Source organism: Podarcis liolepis, assembly GCF_965112155.1.
Source record: "Podarcis liolepis genome assembly, chromosome: 3".
NCBI lineage: Eukaryota > Metazoa > Chordata > Lepidosauria > Squamata > Lacertidae > Podarcis > Podarcis liolepis.
Genome location: NC_139557.1, coordinates 35,345,791 through 35,373,003, shown reverse-complemented (window position 1 = coordinate 35,373,003; position 27,213 = coordinate 35,345,791). Strand labels below are relative to the sequence as shown.

At 43.1% G+C, this 27,213-nt stretch overlaps 1 protein-coding gene and 1 long non-coding RNA gene across 6 annotated transcripts; one reads left to right on the top strand and one right to left on the bottom strand.

The window, feature by feature from the left end:
• Positions 1-259: 259 nt before the first annotated feature.
• Positions 260-27,181, bottom strand: ZNF451 (zinc finger protein 451). Of its 5 annotated transcripts, none has more exons than XM_083495498.1 (15): positions 26,911-27,181; positions 23,266-23,352; positions 18,384-18,458; positions 15,874-15,999; positions 13,886-13,997; positions 12,701-12,851; positions 12,286-12,412; positions 11,781-11,934; positions 10,304-10,451; positions 6,477-8,107; positions 5,454-5,591; positions 4,551-4,681; positions 4,069-4,255; positions 2,355-2,420; positions 260-1,178 (listed from the first exon to the last, which is right to left on the bottom strand). In XM_083495498.1, exons 2-15 carry the CDS (start codon positions 23,347-23,349, stop codon positions 1,120-1,122), a joined length of 3,189 nt encoding a protein of 1,062 aa, XP_083351624.1. In that variant the 5' UTR covers positions 23,350-23,352; positions 26,911-27,181; the 3' UTR covers positions 260-1,119. The 5 variants fall into 5 exon arrangements, with proteins under 5 accessions (XP_083351624.1, XP_083351625.1, XP_083351623.1 ...); XM_083495499.1 differs by having other exon boundaries at positions 26,689-26,921; XM_083495497.1 differs by lacking the exon at positions 26,911-27,181 and adding an exon at positions 24,971-25,060.
• Positions 20,337-23,448, top strand: LOC310703447. The gene is made up of 2 exons (XR_014524130.1): positions 20,337-20,460; positions 23,307-23,448. It is a non-coding gene; the product is annotated as an uncharacterized lncRNA (long non-coding RNA).
• Positions 27,182-27,213: the final 32 nt, after the last annotated feature.

Here is a 27,213-nt window from a genome sequence, read left to right as displayed (position 1 = left end):
GAATACCCTTCTTAGCAAGAGTGATCCTTCCCAATCAGGATAATTTGCTAAAGGTTCCTGACTTTTTTTATTGTATTCATGGGTTGATATTGTGTGTGCGCGCGCAGTTTACTGCTGCAACACAAAGTTAGATGGTCACTCCAAAGTAGTCCTTCAAAAAGCCTGCACTAGAAACAGTGATTTAAAATTACCACTTTTTGCATTCAACACGTCTATGCATGAGTCAAATGGCATTTGACTGAAATGAGGACATACTGCAAAAAGTAACCAATATTTTAATTATGCACAAACGTAAAATTATGCGTATTAAATTACCACAATAAATTAACCATGTAGGAATGTAGAAAGGGTTTGCCTTTCTGAATTAAGATGATTTAAAACATTGGGGGGGGGGGAAGAGAAAATAATTTGCTGTACTATTAGTAAGGCAGGAAGCATAACATACAGCCCAGTCAGTTTGGTGCCACGTTCACTCTCAAAACATAGAAAGTACATACAAAGATAAAGGTGAAAGAAAATAACTAGGTCCTCAAACTTTTGTTTCACTTCTTAAAGTCACAGTGGAGACCCATCACAAGTTTGCCAGAGCACTGGAGATTGCAGTACTACTTAATTTCCCCCTTAAGGTAAGACAGTAAAAGAAAATGAGGATTCAGTACATATCTGTTGCAATGTTTATGCTAGAAATGCATGTACAACAGGAAAGAAACATTAACATCCAAAAATGAAAGCCTGGGGAGAGGAAGAGAAAGAATAAAGCAAAAAAGGCAAGCCTAGTTTACAAACCAGATAGTTTTAAGAAACTAAAGCTTAAGCCATCCCTGTCACGCAGTGGAACTACGTTTTTGCACCTCTTAAATATGCTGTCCCATACCACACCTGTATACTGCATATCACCGAGACAAATATGTGGGACAACTGAAATCCAGTTAAGGGGACTCAAGTTCCACTGCAGTTTATGATGCTTAGATGTGTCAGTAGAGCTCAGTCCTTAAAGTGCATTGAGACTGTGAAATGTTAACCTGTACTTTTTTTTTAATCGTTGTAATAGAACGAACAAATTTCAACTACTTGGGAGCCAGCTTAGATGTTTCTTCGTGCACTGATACCAAGCCATCTTCACATCTCTTCCATGCTTCGCTTGATGGCCTCTTGAAAAGCTGCATCTTCCTCTGCATCTGCATTAAATAAGCAGGACTTAAAATTGCAAAACAAATGCATAGCTGAAATACTGACTCAAGCAAGAAATGGCTACCGCTTCCTAATCAGTGGTTGCAGAAAGGTCAGACCCCTGGGTCCATCTAGCTCAGTTGTGGCTACGCTGACTGGCAGTAGCTCCTCCAGGGTTTCACCTGGAGAGAGAGCCAGTGTGGTGTAGTGGTTGAGAAAGGTGGACTTGTAATCTGGGGAACTGGGTTCGTGTCTCCGCTCCTCCACATGCAGCTGCTGGGTGACCTTGGGCCAGTCACACTTCTCTGAAGTCTCTCAGCCCCACTCACCTCACAGAGTGTTTGTTGTGGGGGAGGAAGGGAAAGGAGATTGATAGCCGCTTTGAGACTCCTTCGGGTAGCGATAAAGCGGGATATCAAATCCAAACTCCTCTTCTTCACAAAGGAGTCTCAAATTTACGTTGAGAAGCCAGCGACTGAACCTGGAAACTTCTGCACGCAAACCAAGTGCTCTACCACTTTTATTCGTTTATTTATTTATTAAATTTGTATGCCGCCATGTAGATCTCAGACACCAGACAGGTCTCAGACACCACCAAGCTATGCTCCTTCCTAAAGCAAGTTCTAGCTTTTTTAAATGTTTGTTCATGTAGCTGGCAGCTACCAGTTGTTAGCCTCTGGGGGTATGCGGGATGGCTAGCAGGCGCAAATGGTTTATACAGCCGGTATAAAACAGTTATCTCCTCCGCTAGGAACTATACACAAGGCTGTCACAATGTGCACGATCCCAACAGCTCTAGAAAGACAGCTCACACAATTGTGGGGGTCACATATATGCCCCCCCCCACAAAGCTGCTAGTACATACAACCATTGCCTCCATAAGATCCTCGGTTGTATCATGACTCTGCCAACAACCCGGCTCACTCCTCTGAAGGCCAGCATGCAAGCACTGTATTAACTGGACCTAAATCCATGTCTCAAATGATAAGCAAAGGCCCATTTTATGAATAGTCCTCTCTCTTGCTATAGCCACTTTTCTCTGTCACGGTGGCTGTACAGGAATATGCACATATGGTGGGGAAAAATGCTTTCTAGGCTCTTCCTTGTTTGATAATATTGCCAAATCTAATTTTCTACGGCCACTTCATCTCTTGAATAAACATCTTGTAGCGAAATTAACATACCGTTTTGGTCCTTCGTTACTTCTGAAACCTGCTCCACTGCCATTCGAGTATCTACCACTTCATTTTCTGTAAAAAGACACACACAGAACTAACTATGCAATACCACAGCTCTCACAACTAGCTTTCCTCTTCAGAGTTTTGTTGATTGGTAAAACCTGGCTGTCATAACTTTTCCTTCCTCGCTTCAAAACCCAGTACCCTCAAACAGTGTGCAACATATAACCAAAACAGAGCTTTATCTTCACACCCACACCAAGCTAGCTTAGCAAGATGGATGGTAAAGAAATTGGGAATGCATTCCCATTAGTGCAATGTCCTTTGAAAGCCACCCTTCAACTTGATTCCCATGTAGGAAAAGAACATGAGATCCATGCCAACACTCAACTGCAAGTTCGTATTATTTTACAGAACTGAACATGCAACAAAATAGATGAAACCTGCATGTGGCTTTCATACTTTAACCCCCATAACAATTGCACAGAACGGAAAACAGGGAAGACTCAAGTTATAAGCTTTCCAACAACAGTGATGCATTTTTACAAAGTACATCAACAACAGAGATGTATTTCATAGAGACCCCTGAACCCTCTAAAATCTCAATTCAAGATACTCTGTACAGACAGGACTAGCATAATTTGATCTCTAGGGTGCTGCATCTGATCTCAAAAAAATGGGTTAAATGAAGCTCCTGTTGGCTAAATCCCTAAACGTAAGATCTTGCAGTGGCACACTTTTAGACTTTTCCTTTGCAGGTTAGGAATGAGCTATGCTGCAGCAACTTCCATGCTGCAACAGGGGGATTGACTTTCCACTGATCTTCCAAGACAAAACTGCTTCAGAACAAGTGATTAAATAATGAGCATCAAAGACAATGTTGAGGTTGGTGTGCCACTGCTACAAATCTAAAATGAGGCAAGTGACTTATTTTGCACAAAAAGCCATTGTAGGAAGAAGTGGGAGAGAGGACTCTGGGATTAGCTCTAGCTCCTAAATTTACCTCGACCCCAGGAACCGTTTCTCAGAGTAAAATATGAGCCAAATTCTTACGCGTTATGTAGCAAATTGTGAACTCTGCAGTGGTTTGCTCTGCATAGCAATACCCAAAGCCCAACAACCGCCTGGTGCTTCGGAAGTGCTGTGCAAAGTACACTGAAAGTCCTGTGCTCAGAACTTTCCAAGTGCCAAGTAGAGGGCTTTCAAAGTTCTTGTGCTGTGCCTCCTACGCACCTGGAAATGTGATGCTTGTTGAATATTTGGGAAGCACTGCACTGTGATGGGTGCAAATCACAGGACGCCATCGTGTCACATGATTGACTGGCAGGTGAGGGGTCCAGTGCACCTGTCCATGCTGGCTCGTCAGTAGTGGGGCAAGATAAAAGATCTGGCCTGTTGGGCCAAAAGCCTTCCCCATCCCTGCCATAGGCTGTTTGTTAAACAGAGCATAAACACATTGCTCACTAACGGGCTTTATATTCTTTATTTTGCCTCCATTACTCTTTTGTTTCCTAGTGGCTGGCCTATACTATAGAGCCCCTACAAATTAGTTCAACTAAACTAAGTTACAAGTGGACTATATGTGATATATCGATGGGGAATTATTCATAAAGCAGTACAGTACGTGAACAGGCTGCCTCTCCTTGCCTCAATCCTGGAAGTAGCTTCCACCAGGCAATGCATGCCTAGGCTGTATATATAAATGTATTTGAAAGGATACCTTTGGCTATATCTGAAATGCTGTTCAATAAGGCATACATCATATCGGCATCAATCTTATGAGGATCTAGAATGCGAGTTGTCCGCTGAGTCATCTTAAGCTGATCCTCAAGCTCTAGAAAGCTTTTGTCTCCCGAAAGAATAGTGAAAGGAATATGCTTTGGTAGATGCTCATCTAGGCGGCCCACCTATGGAACAAAACATGAATTATGCGAGGCAGAGAGACAATGGGCGTACAATTTCTTTAGTGAGAGGATTTCAGATTGTGTAGGTAGACAAGATTGAACATTCTTTAGCCCAAACATTGTAAAACACATTGTTGTGTATGTATTTTTTTACAATCAAGAGGTAAATATGTTTTATGAAATAATTTTTTTATATATTTGCACTGTGATAGGATTCTCAGTGAATGCCAGCAACTGACACTCTAACACAAAATATTTCCTTTGCATCTTATCACAGCACAGGTGGTTGAAAACTTACATGCACACAGATTGCAAAGTCAGCAGCCTCTCTCCTTGTACCACAGTGTGGATGGAGAAAGAAACACCCGATCTTGTTAAGGTAGTTAAAAATCTTGCAGTTCACAGGTGGCTTCCAGTTGTTGTGCCCACCTAAGCAGTAAACCAGAAGACAGCCACTGTTAAGAGATTTGAGGGACTAGACAAGGGAATAGACAGTTACTTTTAAAAAGTGTGTGTGTGTGTGTGTATAAAAAACCTTGTGAAATTCTTCTTCTTCTTATGAAATAATTATGTTTCTGAGAAGCGGGTAATCTAAATTGCACATGGCTGATATATGCAATGTACTATACATGCTCCAGCTTTGTAACTTTTGCTAATTTGTGTGGCAAAACATGCTCCCATAGTAATGAGCAAAGGACTGAGCTACTTCTAACAGCACAAAAGGTGGTCGATCATCATTTCAACTGTTTTCAAGTAGACATCACTTACAACATTTTCACTAAATGCAGACAAATGCAGCATCCAGTGAGTATTAAACTGATACCTAAATTAACACAATGTGGGGGACCATTGGATCTGTGCTTGGAAGTGGTTCAACAGACAAGGTGCTGCTATTAAGGTGACCCTGCTGTGTGTAGGGACCTCCTGAATAGTACTCATTGGGGGGTTATAGCAAGCAAGGCCTCCGCCACAGATCTCAAGAACTTGGGTTTGACCGATTCTGGGGGAAGCACTTGAAGTACTTGTTAACTATGTCCTTCAGGGCTTAATACCCCAGTATTAACACACCTTGCCTGAAATAGGAATGCTATATGCCATGAACTTGAGTAAATGTATGCTGCTACATTTGTAGATTATTTGACTCACATGTGCTATACAGTGCGCATCAAGGGAAAGTTTGCACTGCCAACGAGTTCCTTACCTTGAAAACCCCAGATAAAAGTTCCTTGGTTAAGGGTAGCAGGCAATTGATGGAAAAGGTTTCCCCAGTTATCCAAATCCATCATAATAATATGAGTCATGGTACACAAGTAATCAAGATCAGGCAGATCTCTGTCATCTAGATAGTCGGGTGGAAGGGAAGAAGAGGGAAGCATAACAAACATTATACGGATTCCTCAGCTGTAGAAATCTGTACTTCAGAAAAATTCAAAACAAAGCACATCAAATTCTTTAAAAATTCATTGCAATTTAAGTAATTCATATGTACTCAATAGGGTACCTCCTTCAGCAAATTTATACTAACTTCAACATTTTTCATTATGAGATTTTGCTTGTTTTTATGCAGCTTGCATTTAGTTTTAGATGACTACTTGCCCAAACGTAATTGTAAACAGTGAGGAGGAACACAGACAAATACAGAAGGGCTCTCAGGTGCTGGGGAAATTATTTACAAAACAATGCCATGATACAAGTCTACTGAATAAAATGAATTTCCGCACAGCGCCTGAGATTTTACTGTCCTGTAGTTATTTCACAATTACAGTATCAACAATCGTGTTCTTTTCCTTCAAAAACAACTACCAAAAATCTCCTAAGCCTTTCTTATTCACATTGCTAGAAAAATTGTCATCAACGATGTAGAATGGGTGCAAGACTAAATAAAATTTCGTGTACCACTATGGAAACAATTATATAAGCAGAGTTTGCCGAGGCTATGAAATGCTACATGTTCAGTTTAACCAAGGGCTCGCCAACATTTCCGTTTTTCCCACCACTCCCCCACCCCCAGAGAAAACCTGTGGTTTACCGCTGAATCAAACCAAACAGCAATCGGGTTTTGTGAGAGACAAGTGGAAAACCTCCAGGACCCGTGCTTTCCAGGCACAGGGCAAGCAAAGTGTTGACAAGCCCCAGCTGTTCTGCAAGGTTCTCTCAGCAGCCATATTTGTTTGGGCAGCCATATTTGTTTGGGCATCCAAAGTATACCATGGTTTCTACCTACCTAGACCAAGTCCTTCAGAAGATGGCTTCTTACCTTGCTCCTTGGGTAGCTCTCCTGGCCGCCTCTTCTCTGAAGCACCTGCTGCAGTCCTGTCTTCCGAAAGCATTAGGTTTTCAGGCTTTTTGTCTACACAGAATCCACCGGGGGAAATCTGGAAGACGTCACTTCCTGCTTGAGTTGGGGCTAGCTGGGGCTTTTGTGGGAAGCAGTGCTTGCTGTGAAAGTGCTGGTGGGCAATTCCAATATCGTTGAAGTTTTTGTTGCATGCTCCACACCTCACGATGTACAATTCTTGGTCAGGTTTTTGCTCCGAGTGTGTCATGAGATGAGTCATCACGTCAGGAAAGCTCTGCGCTGTTGAGGAGCACAAGGTGCAGCGGAACCACAAGTTGCCCTTCTCCAGCAAGGCCTTCTGGCACCTCTTGTAATCTGCCTTCCTGTTCTCTTTGCTAAAGTATTTCACCCGACAACCACAGTTCAGACGATTGCTCTCTTCTACTATTTCGGTACTCTTGATCGATGTCCCCGCTTCCTCAGACATGCATATGTAATCTGTGCTATGGAAGCCCTTGAAGTGAAGCAAGAACTTCTCCTCCGTGTCAAAAAACAGGTCGCCACAAAAGCCACAGAAGTATTTGACCTTTATGACACTATTATGCTTATCCTGACAGTGTCGATGGAAAGTTTCGTTCTTCCGGAATGTCATTTTGCACAAGTCACAGCTGTACCTGTGGAAGTGGTGGCTCTCTAATGACACACAGTGCTGCTTCACGCTGTCTTCAGAGTCAAAGAGCTCCTCGCACATGCAGCACTGCCATTGGTGAGACACTGACACATCCATGGGGCTCAAAGGTGGAGACTGCTCCATAGGGCTAGGAGTTCGGTCTTTCTGTTCAAGTGAACTACCGTACAGTGCACCAGAAGATGCTGTAGCATCCTCAGCTGTAGCATCCTCAGCAGCAGCATCCTCACGGTAAAAGCTGTGCACACCATGATATTCTGTCACATGGGCCTTAACGTCATCTACTTTCTGAAGAGCTACACTGCAGACCTGACACCAGAAGACGAAATTAGTCAAATGAGCTCCTCCATGGAACCTGCTCATGTGCAAACGGATGACGCTTGCATTTTCCGCAAGTTTGCCGCACACCGCACATTTGCGGCAGATTCTGTTCTCGGAAAAAATGTGGTTTTCTACCAGCTCCTCAGAAGGAAATGCCAGCTCGCACTGACACACCCAGGTTTTGATGGCAGGAGCACCACTAACCTCTTGGCTTCTGCCTTCCGAATCCTTTATTCGTTTTGAAACCATTTCCCTCTCATCGCCAACGGATTCAATCGAGTCCGAAGGCCTCTTCAGAGGAGAAGATTTTAAAAAGCTGCTATTCTTCTGTAGACGAGAGGCACTTTTATTCCTTTCGTTGACGTGGCATACTGTCAAGATGGATTCTTCCATCGTGGTGAATACTTTAACCTTGTGTAGGGTTTTGGAAATATGCTGACGGATATGGGTGTCGTTGATAAACAGCTCGCTACAGGTGTGACAGAAACCTTTGGCTTTAAATACTTCGGCGACTTGGCAGATGCGCTTCTTTGACAGAGTCACTGGGCCGGCATCACGACAACGAGTTCTAAAATGGGAAAGGACATTGTGATACCTACTTAGCTGTGCATTACCAAAAAAATAAAATAAAAATCAGTATGCGCTAAAAAAACCCCATTCACACGCTAAACATTATTTTTGGATATTTGCTTAGTTGGGCCCAGATAACTTTCCAAGGTTAGCAGCCTTCCAAACAAACAGGGGATGAATGACACTACGCCACTGCCAGTCATTGCCTCCTAAATCTGCCTCTTCTGCAGTGGCAATGGCCCAGATACCAGACACAGCCCTTTAAAGCCAAGGCTGGCAGCTGGTAGAAGCACAGGATTCTGTCTTCTCAGTCCAGGGGTAAGGTTATCTTAGGCCCTCCAGGCCTTACTACCTGGCCCCTGGGACTCTCCCCAGGCCACATGCCTGGCCAGCAGTGCTTCAGACCCTACAGGGGTGTTTTGCCCCACTGGAATGTGTCATTGAACTCTGATCAGGCCTCTTGGTTGCCTGGCTAGAGAAGGATGTGTGAGTGTGGGTAGGAACAAGTTCACGGTACAAGCGTAATGCTTGATATCCATTCCTCTGTCCACTTTTGCCTCTGGCTCCACTTGCTACTGGCATGCTGCCTCGAGAAGGGAAGGTTGCTCTTGGGCTGAAAGATTCCCTACCTCTTTTCTAGGCCTTTAAGGACAGGAATGTGCAGACAACAACTTACGGACATTGCCATTTTCCCAGCAGCGAAGACAGTTCAGCACTACAGTTAACATTATTTATCATACTTATTAAATTTGTGTGCCGTCCTTCATCCGTAGATCTCAGGGATGGTTCACAAGAAAAAAATACTATATACATACATACATACATACATACATACATACGTGTGTGTGTATGGTATATATATATGTGCATGTATGTGTGCATATATATATATGTATGTGTATGTATAGATATATGTATGTGTACAGTGGTGCCCCGCAAGACGAAATTAATCCGTTCCGCGAGTCTCTTCGTCTTGCGGTTTTTTCGTCTTGCGAAGCACGGCTATTAGCGGCTTAGCGGCTATTAACGGCTTAGTGGCTTAGCGGCTATTAACGGCTTAGCTGCTTTAAGAAAAAGGAAACAAACTCGCAAGACGTTTCGTCTTGCGAAGCAAGCCCATAGGGAAATTCATCTTGCGGAACGACTCAAAAAACGGAAAACTCTTTCGTCTAGCAGGTTTTTCGTCTTGCGAGGCATTCGTCTTGCGGGGCACCACAGTATGTGTGCGTGTGCGTGTATACACACACACACGAAACAAAAAACAAACCAATAACATCCTCTCCCCACAACACATTCAGAAGGGCATCAGATATCAATCAGCCAAAGGCCTGGGAGAAGAGGAATGTTTTTTGCCTTTTGCCTAAAGATATGTAATGAAGGCACCAGGCGACACTCCCTGGGGAGAGCATTCCATAAGTGGGAAGCCACAGCAGAAAGGCCTGTTTTTATGTTGCTGCTCTCCAGACCTCTCACTGAGGAGGCACACGAAGAAGGGCCTCAGATGAGGACCTCAGGGTCTGGGTAGGCTCATATGGAGAAAGGCGGTCCTTGAGGTCTTGAGCCGTTTAAGGCTTTATATGTCAAAACAAGCACTCTAAATTGGGCCCAGAAACTAATGGCAGCCGGTGCAGTCAGGCCAGGGCTGGTGTAATGTGCTCAAACCAGTGAGCAACCTGGCCGCCAAATTCTGCACCGGCTGAAGTTTCCGAACAGTCTTCAGAGGCAGCCCTATGTATAACATGTTGCAGTGATCTAACCTGGAGGTTACCAGAGCACAGGCGACAGTAGTTAGGCTGTCCCTGTCCAGCTGGGCCATCAGCCAGAGTTGATGGAAGGGACTCTGGGCCACTGAGGCCACATTTGGATCCCGCTCGCTGTCTTGGCTTCCTCTTTAGCCGAACGCAACCTCTCCCGGCTCCTGCGAAAGCAATGCAAAGCCTCCGGAGTGCGGCGGGAGCGCTCCCTCTGCACTTTGGAGGCTTCGCATTGCTATCGCTGAAGCCAAGGAGCCTGCATTCGCTCCATAGGACGCACACACATTTCCCCTTAATTTTTGGAGGGGAAAAAGTGCGTCCTATAGAGCGAAAAATACGGTACATGTCAGAACTGAAAGTAGCCTTGTTGCCCAACAAATGTTTAAAGGAGAAACGGAGAAAGCAGTCCCATTCTACAAGCAGGAAGGCTCTTGACAGACCTGAAGTGTGCCGTTAGCTCCACATGAGAACGCAACACCTGATGGCAGGACGTGCACTTCACTTGGAACGGGATTTCTTTGCACAAGGAGATCAGAAGATTCTTTGCATAGGTTGGGAATGGCAAAGGTTGTGGTTGTGTTGCTTTATCTGCAACGGAATGCACAGAGTTATTGTATCACTGAGTCAGAAAGGACCAGACATTATTCACTTCCCAGAAGGAAGGCCACCCACATGCTGGTGTCCCCCTCCTCCAACGCAGACACGAGTGCAGCACCAGAGAAGGGTGGCGCACAGCAAGCATGGCCCGGTGGCATCTAGGCCACATCACACTAGAGCAGTGATGCTCCACCAGTCCTAACCATCTGCAGACCAGAGTTGGGAATCCAACAACATAGATTCTAGATGGCCACAGGTTGTCGTCCCTTGACTTAAGGGTTTGTTGCAACCATTTGTCCATTTCCAGTCAGTCAACATACAAAACTTATTTTGAGGAACAACTAGGTGGTACAAGGAGAAGAATCAAAGGTTACAAATGATTCAAGTAAGAGAATCATGTCAACAGTGCACCAAGACCAGGCAGTTAAGAATGAGTTAACAAGCATCACTTGGTTCCTGAGAAATGTCACACACTCAAGAGTCAAATCTGAGCATTTTAAAGAAGTTTTCCAAGAGTGATGTTTTTGGTCCTACTATGTTTAGACTGGTCAGGACAGGAGTGCAGGGACAGCTTTTTTAAGCTGCTTAGTTACTTTGCACTCGTTTCAAAATTTATTAGCTGCCAGGAAGAAAGGCAAAACTAATATACTTTGATATAACATGAGAAACCAAATTACAGAAAAGCACCCATCATATGGCTGTACCCAGAAATATCCTAAATTTTAAGCAGTACCGTATGTATTTTATGGACCTTGCATACTAGAGGGAACAATACCCTAAACCTCAGCCACGTTATAGAGGACAGTCATTGCTCTGGAAAAAAATCCTTCCCTGGCAACATTCTCAATATATATATATATATATTTCCTTGTTTTATCAGACTAGCAAAAGTAGCTAAATCAAATTGTGCTGTTCTATATATTAGCTTCAGGTTCCTTTCTGTCCAACATAAGCCACATTATGTTTTACATTTTAATTATCTTACATGAGCAAACAGGAAATTGTTTATAACCTTGAAAGTCTGATCTGACCTGCCAAATCTTTTTACCTGAAATATTCAGGAAGGATAAAACCCATCTTAGCTTACAGAGTCTGGGAAGAATTTGCATCGGTGGCAATGCACAAGGAAGTGGGGAATGAAGGCATTCTAGAAAGCAGATTCAGCATACTTGGCATGGAGCTAAGGACACTTCCTTAAAGTAACATTATCATCTTGATCAGTGATGTAAATTTCAATGTATTTTACCACATTCCCCCTCAAATCATGCAGTATCCAGTCATTTCAGATGGAAAAATATATACATTTCAAAAGAGACATACCACTGAGTTTAAAAGCCTGAGAGAAGTGATTCTTTTCAGACATATGCTGCAGACACTCATCTCTCATGCTAAAAAGGAGAAAGCAACATGGGCATGCAAAGCACTGAATATGCTGAGGAGGGTATTTCTTTTCATGGCCATCAGCTTCACTTGCCTTGAGCGGGTGGGAAGAAACAAAACAATAACTCAATTTTAGACAAATGGAGAACATTTGTTTTCCAACATTATGAAGAACATTTTCTATAAGATGCTATGGAAATTTGCTCTTAAAACTAAAAGCACATCTCAAAATATATCAACTAATACCTGCTTCATTTATGAGCCACAACCACCTACAAGCAGCAGATTATTTTTTTTCTGGATTTGGGAAATTATCAAAAGCCAAACCTGAGCAGTAAAATCCCTGCAAAGATTCATATATGAGTTTATGAAATGGGACTCTTCTGAGGGGAGATATTTTTTTCCTGCTACTTTTGTGAAAACATGCATTTTCTTAAATTCTTGCCTTAGAAGAAACATGCTCATTATATAGCTGAGATGTTGGGAATCTTCTGTTGCAGACTATGCAGGCAAATGCATCAGCTGGACATCCATGTAGTGTAATTGATGGATCGCATGGAGAATGATCAAACCTAAAGAAATAAATTTGCATGATTAAATAATACATATGAACAATAAGAAAACCTTTAGAGGTTGCCCATTACAACAACAACAGGTTTAGGAAAAAACCCTGCTTACTAAAACATATGTGAAGTCTGAATATACTTGCAAAAAGTGAACGTTTCCTGGCATCTAGAGGCATAAAATTTCTGCAGAGTAACTATCAGTGCACTGCACATTTGAGACTACCTGTAAGATACCGTGTCCCATGTTCAGGCAGTCTAGCAACCTATTTCCTGATCAAACTAAAAAACTCGTACCTCTGAAGGTGGCCCAGGAGAAGATGCCTGTTGTCAAATTTTCTGTAGCAATGCATTATTGGGCATAAAATTGATTTACTGTCAGATTGTATTTGGTCTGATCTCTGAGGTAATGCTCTCCTTCCAGAGTTTACAGTGCCTGGCTTGAGACCTAAAACGTGAAACAAAATTACTTAATACATCATGTAGTTGATGCTCAAAGTCAGGTTAGAAAATAGATCACACTGTTGTAACGTCACACCGCTTCTTTTGTTTAAAACGCATGAGACTGACTACACTGCCCTTGCTAAATCTTTCCCTCGTTTTTCATCCAGCACAAAACTCGACTCGTGAATATGTGAACCTCTAGGAAAGAACACAGCAACACACCCATTCTTGACACTGGGCTAACAGGAGGCCTGCCACCACAATCCAAGTGAATCTGCTAGCACGGATGAATGAGGTGAGCAGTGGCTGAGTGGTTCACGTAAGATGTGGCTATGGATGCCTCATGGTGACATCCTGGAGCGCCCAGTCACAGCAAGTAATTCTGCATTCCTAGGTTGGCTTGTTCCACATGATGGAACTTACCAGAGCTAAGACAGACTAAGGTGGGTAGGCAGGACTACACAGGGAAAAGAGGCTCTGAAGAACAAGCCTGCCAAATGCGCGCGCGCACACACACACACACACCCCTCAGCCCTGCTGCTAATTATTCTTTAGCTGCAGGCACAGTGAGTGGAGCTTGGGCTCCTCATCTGCAGTGCTTTGCACATCCAGAAAGTGCTATGTAAGCATTTAGCTGCCCCAGGCTCTTCTAGGAGGAAAGATAGGACATACCTCTTAATATATCAAATGTACTAAGCTACAGCATCTCCTTACAGCAGTGATGGGGAAATTGCAACTCTCCAGTTGTTGGGCAACAACTTCCGCTAGTCCCAGCCAGAATAGGCAATGGTCAGGGAGACGATGGGAGCTGCAGTCTAGCAACAGCTAGAGAGCCAAAACTTCCCCATCACTGTATGGAGCAAAAGGATGAAGCTCAAACACCTCCCATGTTTCTCCTGTGAAGGCTACCCGTACCTTGCTTACTCCTCTACATGTGTCTGAAAGGGAGAAGCGATCGACTGTAACTAAGGTAGAACTATTACCCCGGAAGAACTGTGCATCCCTCTGAATGGTGAAACGACGGTACCAATACATTACCTGGCATTTTCAGCCACTGGTTCACGCACTGCCTTGCTGCTTCTGTGTCACTATGTCCCTGGATAAATTCCAGCTCTTGCAGTCCGTGAGCATGTTGCAAATCCAGTTTTTCCTAATGGTACCAGCAGCCGGAAGACAGCGTGTGCAATTAGTTGCACTGATTTACCGCCAATACGTAAAGCATATATACACATACAAGCTCAAACCATTCGCTGTACTGACTGGCAGCGGCTCTCCGGAGTTTCGGACAAGGTGCCTCTCTCAGCCCCACCCAGAGATGCCCAAGACTGTATCTGGCACTTTCTGCATGGAAAGCAGATCCACCACTGAACTACAGCTTTGCCAGTTCCTCAACAAGGTACCATATTTTCCCGTGTATAACACGCCCCCATGTATAAGACAACCCCTATTTTGGGGGGACTCCAAATTAAGAAATGGGGGGGGGTTTGCCCACAGTTTTTGAGCTTTTTTTGGGGGTCGTGATAATCGCTCACCCGCCTAACCAACGCTGCCAGCCACATGTGTCGACGAAGCCAACAACTGTCTTCCCGCTCGCTGCCAACAGCCGCCAATTGCCCGCCATATTGATGCAGTGGCAGCCAATCAACAGCAGCCCTTGACGCAGCCACCAATCACCCTCCCAATCACCGCTTACATCTCCTGCTCGCGGCTGCAATCAAACGCTCGTCCCCCCTCTGCACTATCCATGTATAAAAGAACCCCCAATTTGGAACATTTTTTTAAAAAAAATAAAAACAAAAACAAAACAGCATCTTATACACGGAAAATTATGGTATATGTTTTGTACTCCTTGAATGCTCTTTTTATAACAATCTTAGAACCAACTACATCCACCCATTGTTAAGATCAGAGAAGGGAAGGCTGTCTCTTGCAAAGACCTGTTCACTTTGTGTGATGTAAAGAAGTATATATCCTTCAGAACACCCACATTTCTTACTAAGGCTCTACAAACTCATGTAACAAAATCTGAAGGAGGGCATGGGAAATAATTAGTCCTCTAAGGTTGGGGAGTATTATTATTATTATTATTATTATTATTATTATTATTATTAGTGTAATGGCTGTTTGCTAAAACACAGTAAACTAAATTGAACTGAACTGAACTACTTCTTTGGTCCAGGCTTAAAATTACAGTTTGACCTCTGCAGTTATTCGTGAGATGAGTAGTTTTACGTATTATAACCACTATCTCTTTGCAGAATCCCCAATAGCCTGTGCTGGCTGAATTTCAATTGTTAGAGAGGGGTCAACACTTGTTTGCCAGAACCTGACCCTAGAACAAGGAGTCATTTGGAAAAGGCTACCTTAACAGGCTAAGAAGCCTGCATGCTATATTTAACACAATGATTAACAGCAAAAAACATGGACGGATTTACCCGAGGCAAATGCATAGTGTCATATATTCCTAAGCACGCCAACTTCCCATCTTTAAAGCCTCAAGCTTCATAGGTGGAGGAAATGCTGGAAAACAGGGCCACAAGGTCCACCCTCATTAGCGCTTTCTGCCACAGCCATCACGACCGCACATGAACCATAGCATGTGGTCATTAAAATAATAAAAAAAGAGTAACTGATCCATGTGACTATAAAGTTTCAGAAAGAGTAGAGCACTGAGGGAAATGTGGAAGAGCACAACCTGGCAATGCACTACATAAACAAATGTACAGTAGTTACAGAGAGGCTGAACTCATGGGAAGGACTAATGAGTACCGGTGGACACAATGTTCTAGACTGGACACAATGGCAGCATGAAACCAGGTTCAAGGATTAATGAGGGAGGGTGGCTCACCAAGATATTTTGGAACCAGAAGAGAAAAATCTAGCTGGAAACATTACCCAACATAGGCCATTGAATCTTTTTTAAAAAACAAACAAGCTCTGCTTTGGAAATAACAGCTGAAGCCAAACAGTGGTTTGAAACCTAGATGATAATCCCTCATTGTTTTTTGTAAAAATAAAAATCATACCTTGAAAGCTTTATTTTTCTCTTCTTTCAGTTGTTTCTCTACCTCTACATGGCGTGCCAAGCGGTCAAGTGTGGAAGCAACCTTTTCCTTCTGATAATCGACGTAGTCTTTGCGTTTTGTATTTGCCTACAAATGAAGAGAAGTTCTCCCATATTACCGTCTGCCACAAACTGCCAGACAATTCAATAGCAACATCTTTTCATCCACTACAAAAGGCTGGGGGTGGGGGCAATTATTTCAGTCTGCCACCATTTGGAGCTTGGGAAAAAAGACTTGGGGGAAATGCATGCTTAAAAGCGTCTGAGGCTCAGAGGCATTTTCTAGACACCGGTCAAGAGAACTCTTCAAACATCTCAGTAAGAGGATGCATACTTTAAGACCATTGCTACACCATCTTCTAACGGACACAAAAATGGGTTCGGATATTTTTTTTTAAAAAACAACTCTCATTACGCTATTTTTTAAAAAAGTATTTATATGCTGTGTTCTGTACTGTTCAGGGATACTGGTTTCTTCAACCTCTATACAAAGTGAGGTTTATACAAACATAGGTTTAAGGTATCTATGCTTCTTTAACTTTCAGATGCCATTAATTAATTCACAATGCTTTCAAAAACCTCCTAGCAGCTGTTATAGTCAGTTTAGGTGTAAGATGGATGCAAACATTAAAGACAGTATGACCATTTAATTAAGACAGCTGATTTATTAAAGGGTGTGTATGTGTATGTGTATGTGCACGTACACACACACACACACACACACACACACACACACACACACACAGTGAGAGATATTGGGATCTTAACAGTGTTTGTTGACAATTTCTGAAGATTCAACGAACACCTTTGCTGACATCAGCTTCTAATTAGAAGCCAAATTGAATAGAACCTCAAGCCAAATTGCCTAAACTTCCACCCCAGCCAAATGCTCTCACAACCCAGTACACTTACTGGGGACAATCCCTAAAACTCCTCTGGTTGTATTCTTGGCTGCTTGGACAGTTTAACCAACTATTAAAATCCACACGAGTCATGATCTTCTGGTAAGACCTTGCAGAGGACAGTCTTTTACACCAACTCAAGACACTGGCTCCCTTCCTCTGAAAGGTATTAATAACACACTGGGCATAAATATCCAGTTCCCTCCTCAGTTTTTCTTTAGTCAGAATAAATCTAGCTGATCCAGGCCCAGCCTAATAAATTCTCAAAGTGATCACCTGTCTCTCAGAAACTTACATCTGCCATCTGAAGGAAGCCCGCTGTTTTCCTTCAGCCCTTCTTTACTTGGGCTTCCCCAGCTTCTGAGGTTTTACTCCTAGGCAGATGACAACTTACGCTTACCTCACAAAAGCTGTTGCTTAATGCTTTGTTCCCTCAGATGTTGAGGATGTCATATTCAACTTGGTTGCTATGTGTCAGAAGGCTCATTGTCACAAGTACGATGCAGTGTAAATTGCACAGCATTGTTAGGTGTTTGAGGGACGGGCCCGATTTAACAACAGCCACTAAGTGTACTTCACAACACCAGTTGCCGGTGACCCTGCTGGCATAGGTTAAGTACTTAATTAGACATCATGGCTGGGATTCAGCTAATGAGTCCTGTCAGTAGAAAGTATAGGCTTTCTACTCGCTCACCCCTAGTTGATTCCAGGGGTCTGGAGAACCCCCAAACAATGTACCCGGGGGAGGGGAGAATAATTCTTTAGCAAAAGGTTGCCAAGGATAAAACATTCACAAGGATAAAAACCCGTTCACAAGGGTTCCATACAAGCCATCAAAGACCCACATGGAATAAATGTATAAAAAGAAAAAGCACAGAGAATGCAAGAATCTGCTCTTAGTTTCCTCAGGATCTGCAGCTTGAATTTAAATACTGTTTTAAAATTGGATACGATACAGACATATAAAATATTTGTAGTGGTGATAAAGGAACATTTTTTCCAAGCCTTCACTTCAAATCTTCTAAGTGGGCAGCTACCAGCATGAAAGTCTTTTTGGAGACGGCCCCCTGCTTACAGAATACCTTCCCAGATAACCTTACCTGACACCTACACTATGATCATTTATGCACCAGGTAGATTTCCCTGTTGTCTCAAGCCTTCTTATCGCAATGCTTCAGTTTTTCCATCAATTTTTTTCCCTTGCTGTGGTTTATGCTGGTTTTAATTGTTTCAGCTGTTGTGTTCCATTCTGATCATACATAGAGGGGTTTTTTGTGTTGTTAGGCTTTCTGCTTTTGTAAGTTATTTAGCTTTTAGTGTTTTTACTTCAATTTTTAGTTTGTATTCTATTGCTTCTGTAAACTTCCCAGAGAATTGGTTAGATGTGCAGTATACAAATATAACAAGTAAAGAATAATAAAATCATCTCGGAGATCTTTTTATAGATAAAATAAGAATATATTTGAACCATATGTACTCCCCTTCAAGTGATACAAACTTAGACAGACAGAATGGAGTAATTCTAAAGAAAACTCTTATCCAACAATTTTAAACGGCAGGGAACACTCACATTAGAAGAACTGCTACCGTCTTCGTCACCGCTGCTAAGTTCAATGCAGTCCAAGACTGGTCTCAGCACAGCTTCCTATGGAAGAGAAAACACAGAATCATAGAATTATAAGGTGGAAGGGACCCAGAGGGTCATCTAGTCCAACCCACTGCAATGCAGGAATCTTGCCCACAGCTATCCCTGGATGGGCTTGAACCACCAACCTTCTGGTTAACAGCCAGACCCACTGAGGATGTGTTTACCTTTAACAGTGTTTTCCCCCCCCGCCCTTCTACACATGTCTGCAAAAGTTACAAGATCTAGGAACACAACAAATTGATTGTCTATTCAGAAGCATTGCCTTTATCCGTATTATTATCATTCTTGTCCAGTTCAGATTATCATTTGTTGCCATACACAGTTGAATGGAGTCCAGCTCTAAAACAGACTGCCTACTAACAGACGGTGGCGGAACATCCAACAATCCAGTAAAGCTCTTCTGTTGATGGAAGCCCACCTTCAGAGAAGGACCCAGGCGACAAGTCCTTTATCTCTAGGAACTGCCAATTCAAAACAGGCAGTGGGGAAAACAAAAGAGGGAGGGAAGGAAGGAAGGAAGGAAGGAAGGAAGGAAGGAAGGAAGGGGGCAAATGACATTATTAATTATATGCCTTTACAGATAACCATTCACCCCAGGTGATCCATTACGTGATGGCTAGTGTTCAGCTAGTCAAACTGAAGTGTGTCAAACGGAACACAGAACAACATAACCAACACTTCCACCAACATTAACATTTTTGATTTGGGAAGGGGGGAGGCTGAACCACCAAGAGAGATAAGAGAAATTATTTTCATGTACTTGTTAGAATTCCTGCTCCGTAATTGCAGTCATGGGATTGTTGGCCAACACATGACGATATATGTTTTGACTCCACAGAGTGGGAAGTGACGGAGGCAGGATGTTTGTGTTACTGTGTTCCGTGAAGTGGGACTATTGTCCTTTGTTCTTTTTGCTGTCTGATACTAGAGAGAGAGGGAGGAATCTTGCAGTGCTCTGTGTGTGTTTATATGTAAATAAAGTAGATTAGCCAAAATGCTGAGTTGCTGAGGTCTGTTATGCAAGTACTCTGCGGATTCTTAAGTGTGCCGATGTCTGTTGGCATTGGTTGCTGTGATGTTCGGGCTGAAGAAAGCTTATGAAGCTCCCAAACAATCAACCAGGAGGGAGGGAACATGCCAATCGGGCATGTGTCTCGGCCAGGGTCCTACCCGAGTGTAGGCTGAACTCCTAACAGTAATGGTTCTCACCGGTAAGCCTTCCCACCGTGGCTTTTTACATGAAGAGCCAATTTGGTGTAACAGATCTGGACTACGACTGGGGAGACCCAGGTTAAAATTCCCACTTAATAACTAAGCTCCCCAGGTGATCTTAGACCAGTCACTATCTAAGCCCTAGTGCATCTCACAAGGTTGCTACACAGATTTAAGTGGGGGAAAGCAAAATAAAAGCTTAAAATTAAAGTACTAACAGAAGGGAACTTTATAAATTGCTTAGCCTTTGTACAAGAAGGAACACATGCCACCCACTTTTTCAGAATTCCTCATGTTTTCCTAATGGAAAAAAAAATGCATATGGACATGGGTCACAAAAATAAATTTATCTGTATTTGGGCACTGAAGGAATCTGAATGCACTGCCACATAATTCAGGTTAACTATAAAAGGAGACACATGAAACAGATTTATAAGGACAGCTCATTTTCCCCCACATTCCTCGGATATGTGGACAGTGTGCTAAAAAAAAAAGTTTAGTTTCAAATCCTTTGAACTTTATTTTAAAGATTCACACCCTATCTATCAAATTATCTCCAAGACAATTCAGAACAGATAAAAGCCTTATATCACCATACCTAGCAGCCCTCTGGCCGGTGTTAAAGGCCAGCCTGTTCTTCGGTTTGCTTGTACTCTGCAGTCCCAGGCAACTGACAGTTGGAGCAGAGTGTTCTGCCTGGTAGGGAGGGGGCAAGCAAGTTCTGGGCTGCTTTGAACAATGCCTGGGGCTACATTGGTTTCCCTCACAATAGCATTCTTCATGGAAGGTATCACAACACATTTTGATTTATTATTTCACATATTTACTAATTATAGACCACTTTTCAGACACAGATCTCCAGGATCAGGTTGGAGTAGCCAACAATGTACTCTCCAGATATTGTGGGCTGGAAACATTTGCATGGTCCCAATAAGCCGTAGTTTGGCTTACCTTGATGTGAAAACCAGGCCATTACAGTGGTGCCTCGCAAGATGAAATTAATTCGTTCCGCGAGTTTTTTCGTCTAGCGAATTTTTCGTCTTGCGAATCACGAATTCCCATAGGAATGCATTGAAGATCAATTAATGCGTTCCTATGGTCAAAAAAAGTCCAAGCAAAGCCAAATTTGGTACAACAAGAGTTTATTAAGTGCTCTTTAAAGTCACACATACTGTAAAGAGCATTTCAAAAATTGAAGGAACAATAATTAAAGTTTCTAAACATGACAGAAAAACATTTAAAAATCAACAAAGTGTACAGTACATTTTCTAAGACTCTGGGGGACAACTCGAAGAAGGTTCCTCTTCCACTCTTTGCTTCTTGCTGAAGAACCTGTCCATGGTCTGCTGCTTCATCCGCCTTTTCAGCACCTCCCTGAAAGGCGACATGACCCTCGTATCAAAAGTGTTCACAAGGTCATGTGCCATGTGCTTGTCAGGGTGGTGCCACTGTGCAAAAGCCTGCACATCCTTCCACTTCAGGCAAATGTCCCTCAGTTCTTTGGAGGACAGCCGTTCCTCAGTTGCTTCCTCCTCTTCCAGCGAGGCCTGCTCCTGCGCAGCCTCTGCCTGCAGTTCGACCAGCTCCTGGGTGGTCAGCTCGTGGTCGTGCTCCTCCACCAGCTCGCTGATGTCCTCCTCTGTGACCTCCAGGCCCATGGTCCTCCCCAAGGCAACAATGTCCTGCACCACTGTTGACTCTGGTGCATCAGAGTCACTTGGTGCCACACAGTCCAGCCACAGGCTGCGCCAAGCGCAATTCAAATTTCTCTGGCTGATCCCGTTCCAGGCCGTGGTGATCATCTTCAAGCAGGTGACGATGTCGAAGTGGTCCTTCCAGAATTCCCGCAGGGTGATGGTTGTGCAATCAGCCACGTCGAAGCATCGCCTGAAAAGCTCCTTGGTGTAGAGTTTTTTGAAATTGGCGATGAGCTGCTGATCCATCGGCTGGAGCAGTGGCGTGGTGTTAGGCGGCAGGAACATGATGCTGATGAAGCTGAACTCCTCCAACAAGTCCTCCTCAAGGCCTTTAGGATGAGCAGGAGCATTGTCCATCAGAAGCAAAGCCTTCAGCGGCAGGTCGTTGTCCAGCAGGTACTGTTTGACAGCAGGGCCAAAAGCATGATTGACCCAGTCCACAAACAGCACACGTGTGACCCAAGCCTTACTGTTGGATCGCCACATGACACTCAGCTGCTCCTTGTTGACCTTGTGTTTCTTGAAGGCCCGTGGGTTCTCCAAGTGGTACACCAGCAGGGGCTTGATCTTCAGGTCGCCACTTGCGTTGGCACAGAAGAGCAGGGTCAGACGGTCCTTCATGGGCTTGTGGCCAGGCAACTTGGCCTCCTCCTGTGTGATGAAAGTCCTTTTGGGCATCCTCTTCCAAAACAGCCCGGTCTCGTCGCAGTTGAAGACCTGCTGTGGAACGTAGCCCTCCGTCTTCACAACCTCCAGGAACTCCGCTGCAAAGTCTTCAGCCGCAGAAACATCAGAACTGGCAGCCTCTCCATGCCAGAAAAAAACACACAAGCTTCCAGATTCTTGCAAACCCCTCCCCAACTGTTCCCCCAGCCACCCAGCACACAGAAATTCAAATCCAGTGTTTTTTTTTAAAAAGGCAGAGTGGCCCAATGGTCACAGAAAATCAAAAATGCAGAAAAAACACACACAAGCTTCCAGATTCTTGCAAACCCCTCCCCAACTGTTCCCCCAGCCACCAACCACACAGAAATTCAAACCCAGAATATTTTTTTAAAAAAACAGCAGAGTGCCCCAATGGTCACAAAAAATCATAAAAATGCAGAAAAAAACACACAAGCTTCCAGATTCTTGCAAACCCCTCCCCAACACCAAGTCCTTGAATTCCAAACACCCCAACCCAAAATCCAAAACCCCCCAAAAAAGTTTTAAAAGCTTAACTTACCAAATGGCTGCAAAAGAAGTTTTGGAAAAGCTTCAAAAATCACCAGTCTTTAAAAACCTCAAAAAAGGCTACTATGTACACTGCGTTCTATGAGTTGCTCCTCGAAGTCAAGTCGCAACTGTATTAACAGTGTTAAGAAAAAGGAAACAAACTTGCAAGACGTTTTCGTCTTGCGAAGCAAGCCCATAGGGAAATTCGTCTTGCAAAGCAACTCAAAAACGGAAAACCCTTTCGTCTAGCGAGTTTTTTGTCTTGCGAGGCATTCGTCTTGCGGGGCACCACTGTATCTCAACTGCTTTGAGTTATGGATTTAACTGAATAACTTCTTCTGTCCACCTGACGTTTCTTTACACCATTTCCCTCTTCTCTCTTTGAGTTCAATTGCCGCCAGCATTCCTTATCTCCTTGTTGGGCATTTCAAGGGTTGAAAAAAAGTATTTTAATTTACAAGCTTAAACAATGCACATCCAAGGAGTTGCCTGTGTCTGTAGAAACCACTATCCGTTTAGTTTCCAAACTGATAGGCACTCAATTGCCCAAGTTTGCTATTAGAGGGAACTATGGTGTTGCTTATAGATTTAAAATATTGTTTACATGCCGGTTTTGTAACTAGGTTTGTAATGGCTTTTAGTCAAATACAATGATTGATTGATTGATACTGTTTACATACCCCAACAAACTCAACCTCATCTTCACTTTCCTCTTGTTCAGACGATGCATTCTCAGCTCTTTTAGAAGACACAAGACACTCCATTATCTGAAAAGGGAAGGGAAAGGAAAACACCTTTACATGTCAGCAATTTGCATAACGATGAAATAAATCAGACCCATCTATTTGACACTTTATTATTAATAGTGACTGTAGAGTATCTCATATACATGATACTAAGAAACAGAGTACTAATAATTTATTAAAAGGTTTGATATCAATATTTTGCTTTGTATCAATAGCCTGTATTATGAGCTGATAACTAAAATAAAAGAATGTATGTGTGTGTGTGTACACACACACACACACAAGAGAAGTTATTTATATGCTACCTAATTACCAAAGTCTCTAATTATCATAACAAAGGGCAACAAGCTACACTAAGAAAACATTGCAAACATATATTAATGGCGTATTTTGCAACATGTTCTTGAAAGAATAATAGTGTGTTAGTGGTGGATTTATTCTGCTTTGTTAGTTGCTCTGTGATGCTTCCCCAAAGCGTTAACATTATTTATATTCAGGGGTGCTATAGTGCAGCTATTCTACAAGTGGCTGGGGGAGAAGCTTGCTGGGAATCTGTTATCCACCTGAGATTCCTGGGGTCCTTAATTTACCCTCCCCTCCCAGTAACTTCAAAAGCCAGTTACATGGCCAGAGATGTGAGTCAAAGGGCTCTTGCCCTGCAGCAAAAAGTTTTGGGCCCCAGGAAGCAGAGAAGTAACCCAGTATACGCCAGAAAAGGAATAATGGAAAGGAACTATCTTAAATTTTCAACATGGGGAAAAAGAAGTCAACAATTATCTGGATTGTTAACCAAATAAAATTAACTTTGTCGAATCTTAACACAAACTGGTTTATTTTAATCAAATTCAGTTTTATTATTAAAGAACATGGAAAAACAAATTCTGAGACCCTTAACATAATCTGAAAAATTTATTAAACACAATCGATAGAGGGGGGAAATGGTTACTTTCTTAATTGCATTCTATATTGCTCATGTTGGTGTCTAATATGGAAGGTTGCTCTTCTTCAAAATTTGAGTGTCATAAGAACGATAGGAGAGGATTTTTATTTTTTTTGAAAAAGTATTCAATTATTCTGAATGAGCTGACCCCATCCTGTCTACCATTAGAACCTGTTGCCAAATGGCCACCTGCCTGGGGCAAGGAATGAAATATAGTCAACTACTTGCACAAACTAAAATAAACACAACTCTAAGGGAAATTGTTTATCTCACCCAACACAAATATTGGCCTCACCCTTTATCTACATTGATACTTCTGGGAAGGTTCCAACTGAATAGCCCTTATATGCCCCCCCCCCCAAAAAAGGTGGAAGACAAAATCCAACAGGTTGCAATTAATTTCCTTGACATGATTGGGAAAATCTCTGCTAGCTCTCTCTTAGATGAGTTAGGATTGGGTAGTAACTAATAATATACAAGCTTATGAATAAGCAGGCTTTCAAGCTGATAGCCATAAATGATCACTGCCTCCTTTTAAATCACCTTGTACAAAAAATATACTGTAAATAGCTCTTAAACTTTGTATGTAACTTTCCTCAATCTCAGGTATGCCTTTGATATTATACCAAAATTTTTTTTGGGGGGGAATTGAGAGGCTGCTAATAAACATCTTCTATATTGTATATAGGCTCTTTATACCAACGTTTCATTTAAAAATTCTGGATGATGTCCATGGGGAACTCTGATTTTATCAAAGCCACAAAGGGTATCCATCAATGATGCATCCTGGCATCTCTGCTTTTCAACTTATATATAAATGATGTGTTTGCACAACTGTCTGGCTCTCACTGTTGCCTCTGGAAAAAAGATATGTGATAAAAAATATGTCATCCCTTCTATACACAGGGGACACAATACTGATGTCTTTAACCCTGATTGGGTCATGTCTCCTCCAGCCTTTTAGTAATTACTGTAAAAATGAAGATTTGCAGTCTATCAAAGACCAAACTGATTGACCTCACAAACATATGCGGCCGTTAGATGAGGTGAAAATTGAGCAAGTACTGTTTCAGATGTTTGGTGGTGGTGCTTTCTCAAACAGAAAGCGGGACACACCTTCCTTGCAGAGTTTGCTAAATGGAAAGTGGACGGGATTACTTTCATTCCTATGGGCGACATTAGGCTTTTCTGAACTAGCATGAGACTCCTATTCTCAGAGTGGTGGGTTCGAGCCCTACATTGGGCAAAACGTTCCTGCATTGCATGGTTGGATTAGATGACCTCCGTGGCCCTTTCTGACTCTATTCTATTTGTAAAAAGTTTTAAACAGAGATTGTTTGAGATCTCTTTTCAGATGGACAGAGCAACTGCATCATTCTCTGAAATTGCACCATTGTATAAGAATCTTCTATACACGCTTTCTGTACTACCTTGCTATTTTAAGGATTTGCAGAAACAGAGTGAGAGGATGGCCTATTACTGGAGTCCAATTAAACCTAATGCCTTCAGCTGTTTTAGGAAGGTTCAGAAATATGCCATACTCTAAAAACACCTGTCCCTGTGGTTTAAACCAGGTTGAAGATCTCACATATTATGTACCTTATATACTGCATATTGAGGACAATACTTAGTACAAATTTTAGGGAGAGGCCTGCACATGAGTCTGCAACTTATCTACTGGGTTGAGACGATATAAAATATGCCGTCTTGACCATTGTGTGTGTGTGTGTGTGTGTGTGTGTGTGTGTGTGTATATATATATATATGCAGTAACTCATGAGGATAAAACTGATAAAAGGGCATGCTGTGCCATAGAATCGTGGAAATACAGAATTTTATGTTTGTGTTACATTTCCATTCAGTTAGGTTTTACATAGTTTTATTCAGATATACTCATGTTAGCGTTGCATTTTAGTATTTGTTAAAGGAAGTTTTCCTCGACCTTTTAAAAGGACCACGCTATGATCCAACAAGCAATTTTAGCATTGTAAGCTTGTTTATGATGCAACTTATCTTTAACTCAAGAATTAAACTTCTACTGAAGTCAAACATTCGCTTTGCAGTAGAGTCTAAAGACTAGGTGCAAATAAAACACATCTGAACAGTACGGGATATATGCACCGATTGCACCTGAAGCAGACCACCGCGAAACCTTTGCATGCGCGAACAGTACTAAAAGCGGACTTATCTATGGCACAGCGCAGGAAGAAGCATGCACCAGGAAGCACAAACCACGACATCTAGAGGGGACCCTAAAAAAAATTAATACATTATCTGACGGGGGGGGGGGGGGAGTAGCAGCGGTGACCCAATGAAATGCTCCAAGTGGGGAGTTATCCGAGTAGCAAGAATATCAGCGAACCAAGGAAACGGTTAGACAGAAAAACACCACGTTTTCGGGACTACCATTTTCTTACCCGCGAGGGCTCACCGAAAGAACCGCGGTACTAGAGTGGGTGGCTATGCAAAAGGCCTCCATTCAATGCAACGAAAGCCGACGATGCAAGTGTGGGGAAAGAGGCGATTTGGAGGAGAGGGAACAGGCCGGAGAGGCAGCAGGAGGGGCGGGTTACCGAGGGGAAGCCCCAGTGCGCGCAATGCTCACCATCGGGGCACGCGATGACGCCGGCGACGCCTACCTTGCACGCCCGGGCATGCCCAGGCAAGCGACTTGGAGGAAGAGGGCAGTCGCTTCGGAGATCCTCGGCAGACGAGAGGCAGCCCCGCGAACGCCTCCCCGCGCTCTCGAACCGAGCATCCGCGCGGGAACTAGCCCATCGCGCACACCCTTCCTCTCGGCTTCAAACTTTTGCTCGGGCGGGTCGCGAAAGGGCTGCTGGGAATTGTAGTCCGCTGGTGCTGGTGCGGACTCTGAGGATCAGCTGACGACATGACGCTTGGAATGGTTTCCTCTGCTGCTGCAATAGCTGCGCTTCCATGGA

Excerpts from the sequence above, each read along its gene's own strand:
- ZNF451 (XM_083495497.1), bottom strand. The coding sequence starts at position 25,045 with ATGGATACCCTTTGTGGCTTTGATAAAATCAGAGTTCCCCATGGACAT. Across the intron at positions 5,592-6,476 it reads TTCTGAAGGACTTGGTCTAG|ATGACAGAGATCTGCCTGAT; the intron begins GTAGGTAGAAAC and ends CCGACTATCTAG. Across the intron at positions 4,256-4,550 it reads ACTTTGCAATCTGTGTGCAT|GTGGGCCGCCTAGATGAGCA; the intron begins GTAAGTTTTCAA and ends TTTGTTCCATAG.